The sequence below is a fragment of the Rhinopithecus bieti genome, unplaced genomic scaffold (assembly GCF_001698545.2).
Source record: "Rhinopithecus bieti isolate Rb0 unplaced genomic scaffold, ASM169854v2 scaffold_20175, whole genome shotgun sequence".
NCBI lineage: Eukaryota > Metazoa > Chordata > Mammalia > Primates > Cercopithecidae > Rhinopithecus > Rhinopithecus bieti.
Genome location: NW_016809984.1, coordinates 1,648,099 through 1,655,753, shown reverse-complemented (window position 1 = coordinate 1,655,753; position 7,655 = coordinate 1,648,099). Strand labels below are relative to the sequence as shown.

The window sequence follows — 7,655 nt, the reverse complement described above, 5'->3', positions numbered from 1 at the left end:
CATATGTTATATATTATATTTAAAATATATTAATTTATATATTTATATATGATTTAAATATATCTATATATTATATATAATTATATAATCTAGCAAGCATTTTAGTATTACATTTTAGTATTCTGTTTTACGAGCATGATAGGCTAACATTGTTATTTTACAGCAAACTCTTTGACATTTTTCTGATATTCAAAAGTTTTCTCTAGTTGTACTTAAATATTTAACTGCCCACCCACAGTAAATCAGAATGAGTAATATCAGAACTGTGTGTTCAAAGATGCACCAAGAGGGTTGAAAAGCTCACAAGACTCTTCTGTTGCTTGTCCTCATTATTTTGATGCTGAAAGGTTTATCAGTAACTTCCACGTAATAGCTCAAATTGGAGGCATCAGCAGTCCCATCAACCAGCCTAATGTTTTCATGGGAAACTTCATAGCGTATGTTATTAAAGTCAGTGATCTGTCAAAAGAAAACCAGAAGGGACAACTGCAGATAAGACCACTTCCTTGTAGACAGAGCTATAAAAGACCTTCCATCTCAAATAGCACCCCATGAGAATAGCTTCTAATTCTTGACATTGTGGCTCCTGATTTGTGAAATCACCCAATTACGTGTGCCCCATCAAATAAAAATTAGCCCACCCATCCCATCCAGAGATTCCTGCAGAGAGGAAGAGAAGTACCTTCTGCTTCCACACTTCAAGCCCAATGTGGGCATACTGCTTTCTTCAGAAATGTATTTAGCAGTCACTCCCAAACCAACCTTAAAATGAAACCGATTGGATGTCTGATATTCAGCTGTGAAAAGGGTGGTGGCGACATCATTTCCAAACAGAGATGGGGATGGCAACCTTTTCAACTGGGCGGTGAATCCTATGGGTAGCAAGATACGTGGAGAGAAAGAGAAGGAGACTAACTTTTAGGGGTTTTTTGTTTGTTTGTTTTTATTTTGAGAAGGAGTCTTGCCCTGTAGCCCAGGCTGGAGTGTAAGGTGTGATCTTGGCTCACTGCTACGTCCACCTCCCAGGTTCAAACGATTCTCCTGCCTCTGCCTCCCGAGTAGCTGGAATTATAGTCACCCGCCACCACGCTCAGCTAATTTTTGTATTTTTAGTAGAGACGGGCTTTCATCACATTGATGGGCTGGTCTTGAACTCCTGACCTCATGATCCACCTGTGTCGGCCTCTCAAAGTGCTTGGATTACAGGCGTGAGCCACCGTGCCTGCCTGACTTTTACCTTTTATTTTATTTTGCAGTTGATGTATCTGGGCCATAAGGAGTTGTTCCCAGGCACAACATCAGGGCAGTGCTCACCTGTGCTTGTACTTGTATGGCCATTGCTGGCTTCATAGCCCCAGTTACGGGGGAAGAAGCACCTAGGGACACTGGCATCCTCCACAGGTGACCAGCAGCACTTATATTGCCATCTGCAGATATCCTGTAACAATGACACAGAGTTAGCAGTATATAAACTGAGGGGAGGAAAGTATTACCTGTCTATTTATTTATAATCCATTTTATTCCAAGGAGAATTTAAGATAGGTTTATAATTACATTCACTAATTTATTTGTTCTTTATTTATTCAGGCATCTATTCAACTGTCCAATATGTATTTATTATCTACCAGACAAGGAAATGATAATACAGATAAATAAGACAGAGCTTGTGCCCTCAGCAAACTTACTGTCTAGTGGCAAATCCATACAATTAGGAAAGCAATTACATACAGTATGATGATATGAGGTCTCCACCAAGTGTGTCCAGGAGCTGAGGGAACACATAGTCACTGTACCCAGCCTAGTAGGCTTGGAGTGGGGTAGGGAGACCTTCCAGGTAAGTGAAAGGTAAGTCCCGTCATGAAGCACCAGGGGAGGTTAGACAGAGGAACAGTATTCCCAGCGGAGAAGGCAGCAATGCATGACAGACTCAGAAAAACCACACATTTCTTGTGCTGAAAACATTGAGTATGAGAATGAAGCTGGAAATCACATAGTATTTTTATCAGGAGTGGGCTGGAAGCCAGACCAAGAAGTTTGGACTTTCCCATGAGAAAGAGTCATGCAAATGGCTAACAACACAGCAAAAAAGAAATGCATTTCCAAAAAGTAAGCAAAGGGAAGCGAAGAAAATTAGAGATGATTAAAATAAAACTAGGACAGACAGCAACATAGAAATTCACAATGTCTCTACTATGTCCAAGGCAAAAACAAATCACATGTGGTTCTTTCTCAGAGTGGCTTGATTATAAATATTTTTTGGTGTTATTTAGCAAGATTTATTTTGTAAAGGTCTTATAATTTTCACATTAATTTACATAAAATTATTTTGTTATGATAAATAAAACAAATGGCAACAGAGACCAATGTGTTAGAATAAACATAGGCATTCACCTTCCTCACCTAACTAAACTTACATGAAATGACAGAAATGATTTTAAGAAAAAAATTACAAATCTGTTTATAACACAGCAAAATAAAATGCAATGTGGCAGGTCAGAAATCCAATTACAATTGAATTTCTTTTTTTTTTTTGAGACAGAGTTTCATTCTTGTTGCCCAGTCTGGAATGCAATGGTGCAGTCTCGGCTCACTGCAATCTTTACCTCCTGAGTTGAAGTGATTCTACTGCCTCAGTCTCACAAGTAGCTGGGATTACAGGCTCCCACCACCACACCTGGCTAAGTTTTGTATTTTTAGTGGAGACAGGGTTTCACCGTGTTGGCCAGGCTAGTCTTGAATTCCTGACCTCAGGTGATCCACCCACCTCAGCCTCCCAAAATGCTGGGATTACCGACGTGAGCCATCATGCCTGGCCTACAGTTGAATTTCAATTACAATTACAACTACAATTGAAGTTCAATTATAATTCAAGGTGAGATTTAGGTGGGGACACGGAGTCAAACCATGTCATTCTGCACCTGGCCCCTCTCAGATCTCATGTCCTCACATTTCAAAACATAATCATGCCCTTCCAATAGTCCCTTAAAGTTTTAACTCACTCCAGCATTAATCCAAAAATACAAGTACAAAGTCTTATCTGAGACAAGGTAAGTCTCTTTAGCCTATGAGCCTGTACAATCAGAAGCAATCAGTTTCTTCCTAGATACAATGGGGTACATTGTATTGCATTGTGTAAATATACCCATTCCAAATGGAGAAATTGGTCAAAATGAAGGGGTTACAGGCCCCATGCAAGTCTGAAATCCAATGAGGCAGTCAAAACCTAAAGCTCTGAAATAATCTCCTTTGACTCCATGTCTCACATCTAGGTCATGCTGATGTGAGAGGTGGGCTCCCACAGCCTTGAGCAGCTCTGTATCTGTGGCTCTGCAGGTACAGCCACCTTCCTGGCTGCTTTCATGAGCTGGCATTGAGTGTCTGCGGCTTTTACAGGCACACAGTGCAAGCTGTCAGTGGATCTACCATTCTGGGGGTTGGAGGCCAGTGGCCCTCTTCTCACAACTTCACTAGGCTGCACCTAGTGTGGGACTCTGACCCCACATTTCCCTTTCACACTGCCCTAGCAGAGGATCTCCATAAGGATTCCACCCATGCAGAAAACTTGTGCCTAGACATCCAGGCATTTCCACACATCCTCTGAAATCTAGGTAGAAGTTCCTATACCTCGATTCTTGACTTCTGTGCACCCACAGGCTCAACACCATGTAGAAGCAGCCAAGACTTGGGGCTTACACACTCTGAAGCTAGAGCCCAAGCTGTACCTTGGCCCCTTTCAGCCATGGCTGGAGCTGCTGGAACACAGAACACCAAGTCTCTAGGCTGCACACAGCAGGGGGATCCTGGGACCAGCCCATGAAACCATTTTTCCCTCCTGGGCCTCCATGCCTGTGATGGGAGGAGCTGCTGTGAAGACCTCTGACATGCCCTGGAGACATTTCCCCATTGTCTTGGCAATTAATATTTGGCTCCTTGTTACTTATGCAAATTTCTGTAGCTGGCTTGAATTTCTCCTCAGAAAACAGGCTTTTCTTTTCTATTGCATCATCAGGCTGCAAATTTTCTGAACTTTTATGCTCTGCTTTCCTTTTAAACATAAGTTCCAATTCCAAACCATATCATTGTGAATACATAAGCTGAATGCCTTTAATAGCACCCAAGTTACCTCTTAAACACTTTGCTGCTTAGAAATTCCTTCTGCCAGATACCCTAAATCATCTCTCTCAAGTTCAAAGTTCCACAGATCTCTAGGGCAGAGGTGAAATGCCACGAGTCTCTTTGATAAAACATAGCAAGAATCACCTTTATTCTAGTTCCCAATAAGTTCCTCATCGCCATCTGAGACAAGCAGCATTTGGTCAAAGTCATTCAACAAGTCTCAAGGAAGTTCCAAACTTTCCCACATCTTCCTGTCCTCTTCTGAGCCCTTCAAACTGTTCCAACCTCAGCCTGTTACCCAATTTCAAAGTCACGTCCACATTTTCAGGTATCTTTACAGCAACACCCCACTACCTGGTACCAATTTACTGTATTAGTCAGTTCTCATGCTGCTAATAAAGACATTCCCAAGACTGTGTAATGTATAAAGGAAAGACATTTAATGGACTCACAGTTCCAAATGACTGGGGAGGCCTCACAATCATGGTGGAAGATGAAGGAAGTACAATGGGATGTCTTACATGGTGGCAGGCAAGAAAGCTTGTGCAGGGGAACTCCCCTTTATAAAACCATCAGATTTCATGAGCCTTATTCGCTACCATAAGAACAGTATGGGGGAAACCGCCCCATGATTCAATTATCTCCACCTGGCCCATCCTTGACATATTGGGAGTATTAAAATTCAAGGTAAGATTTGGGTGGGGACACAGAGTCAAACCATATCATTTCCATTTAAAAAAAAAACAATGAGGAATGTGTAATGTTAAGATTTAAAACATCAAGATTTAAAGCTCCTTAATATTTGAACTGAATTACAAAAGAAAACAATGAAAGAGAAGTGTTATGAAAAAAACTTTAAAAATCAAATTTCAATTATCCCAGAAAATAATATAAAAAAAAAAAGAAATGGAAAATATGAAAGAAAGAGTAGGTGAAGTGACAGACTCAGACAGCAGCACTCAACTAAGAACACTCCAGAAGGAGAAAGGAGAAGACAGATGAGGGAAAGAAAAGCAAATCAAATATCATGGATCATGAACAACTCAATGTACAACCCAAGACACTAGAGAGGTACGAAATAAACCCACAAAAAGTGTGTCAGATAATAAAAACAAAAGCAGTAATTATAAACTAGAATGCTCTGGTAACAAACTGAAAAGGGCAGTCCAAATAAACAAGTAAACAAAATATATAGGCCCATTTCACTTAAAAACATAGATGTGCAAAATATCAATAAAATATTAGCAATTTGAATTCATTCATATATTAAAAGAATTAATACACAATATATGAATAGGTCTTATTAAGCAAAAGTTAGAATGGTTCCAAATTAAGAAATATTTTAATGTAATTCACAACACTGACAAAATCATACGGTAAACTCAATGGAAGCAATCTATTTTAAAATATAATGTAGTAAATTTAAATGCCTTAAATTTAAAAGCAAGTTGGAAAACTATATAGTATAACCAAATTTTTGTTAAAACAAATATATAGATGCAAAAGCTTATAAAGATCAAGAGAAGGATATACACTAAGCTATTGATTTGATTCTGGGTGGTTCTGGGGGGGTAATTTGGAGATAGGAAGCATTAATACTTTCTCATTTTATTCTCTACATAACTATAATGTCTGAATCTTTCCTGTTAAAGGATTGTATTCAGTGTAGATTGTGACACCAAAAATGAGAATATATCACAACACTACTCATTCGAAAAAGGCATAGTGCTGACAAGTATTTTAGATGCTAACATCTGATGTCATTTTCCTGAAAAGCCACAATGTAAATATAACTTAAGTCAGTGCTTCACACTTATTATAAACGAAGTAATTACATTATAACCATACAATCTTTGTAAATGTACTTATTAATTCTCCATAGATCTAATTGACATTCCTGTCTCATTCTCTCTCTTCAGATAATAAAAAGGGCTGGAAGGGATCAGTGAAGAAAGAATTTGGGGGTCTGGATGGCCTGTGGATAGTTGATTTTCCTAAGGCAGACATTCAGTACCTCTGCTCCCTCTGAAACTGGGGTCAGTGTAATTTAATGGGGACAGTTCCATTGTCATAAATTGTTTCAAAGTCCACAGACCTCTATAAAAAGCAATAAACATTTAGGTAAGCAGTCTGCCCTAACACCCCTACTTCAGTTTTCAACCATTACCAATATCCCAGACACCAAAGGTCAAACCCCAGAGGCAATTACTACTCAATCTTTCAGTCCCCGCATCTCTTCCACATGGATTTAGAATGGAGACAGGGAGACTTGTGAGTCTCCACTATAGTCCAGGCATGAGTTACAGTAACACAGACTCTAATGAACTGATGCCTGGGATATAGCAGTTGATTCACAACAAATCTCCCTGTCTCTATTCTTTCTGTCACACCAAACTTGAGTATTCTCCAGTTATCCTCCAAATAGATGTTATGTCATTTTTCATTAGACATTGTTAATTAATATAATTTAAAAATTAACAATTAACTTGGAAATTGTTTAGTACAACTTCCATTTGATGCAGGGATTTCTTCAATAGAGTCTCTGACAGATGCTTAAAATCTAAATGATATGTAACCAACTTCTTCCAAAACCAGGAAATTCCATTTCTATAATTGGTATTTTATTGCAATGTTATTTATTAGGTTTAGTTAAAATCAGTCTCCAGAAAGTTCCATTTTCTAAAACCTACTATAGCTGCATGTTGCCTTTCAGATAAACTGTCTCAAACTATATTGACAATTTAGAAAGAAAAGAGAATCTTGTAACCTATGAGTTAAAAGACGTGGAAGAAAATGGAATGCACATGGGAAAAAACTTCCAACTGCTATTATTTGCAGGTAACATTATCATATCAGAAAAAAACAAGAGTCTACAAACTAGGACAATTAATAGGTAAATTTAAGATTTCTGATTACAACATCAGTATTCAAAACTCAATTTTAAATCTATATATCAACAACAGAGAAACAGAAAATTAAAATTTAAGAATAAGACTTGAATAGAATCAAATAGAAAAAAAGTAGCAAAATATGTGCAAAAGTTCTCTATCAAAAATTTTGAAACTAAAATCTCAGTACATAGAAAGATATATACCATGTTTAGGAATTGAAATATTCACCCTTGTAAAGATGGTAATTTTCCCAAATTTAACCTGTAAATTTTATGTAATCACAATAAAATTTCTAGTAAATTTTGTGAGAAAACTGGCAGGCTGGTATGAGAGACACTAAAATTAAAATGTATTCAGAAACCTAAAGGGCAAAGAATAAGCTAGGCAATCTTGAGGAAAAGTAAGAATGATTTGGAGGACTTCTACAACCATACATTAAGACCTATCATAAAGCAATAGTGATTAAGGCAGTACAGTATTGGCAAAAGAACAAACTAATAACTCAACCAAATGCATTCCAGAAGCAGATCCATACCTATAAAGACATAATTTACAGTAAAGTTGCCACTAAAATGCAGAGGGAAAAAGATGGTCAGTTCAATAAGTGGTGATGGATCGATTAAAAATTCAAGAAAAAAAATGTTTCTA

General features: G+C 37.9%; 1 protein-coding gene across 1 annotated transcript in view; it reads right to left on the bottom strand.

The window, feature by feature from the left end:
* MGAM2 (maltase-glucoamylase 2 (putative)) overlaps positions 1–7,655 on the bottom strand; it is a 107,540-nt gene that overhangs the window by 87,042 nt on the left and 12,843 nt on the right. Inside the window, exons 4-6 of the mRNA XM_017891086.1 lie at positions 1,315–1,438; positions 763–872; positions 305–459 (exon numbers count right to left, since the gene is read on the bottom strand). Of these exons, the coding sequence (XP_017746575.1) occupies positions 305–459; positions 763–872; positions 1,315–1,438 (389 nt within the window). The remainder of the gene's footprint in view (positions 1–304; positions 460–762; positions 873–1,314; positions 1,439–7,655) is intronic.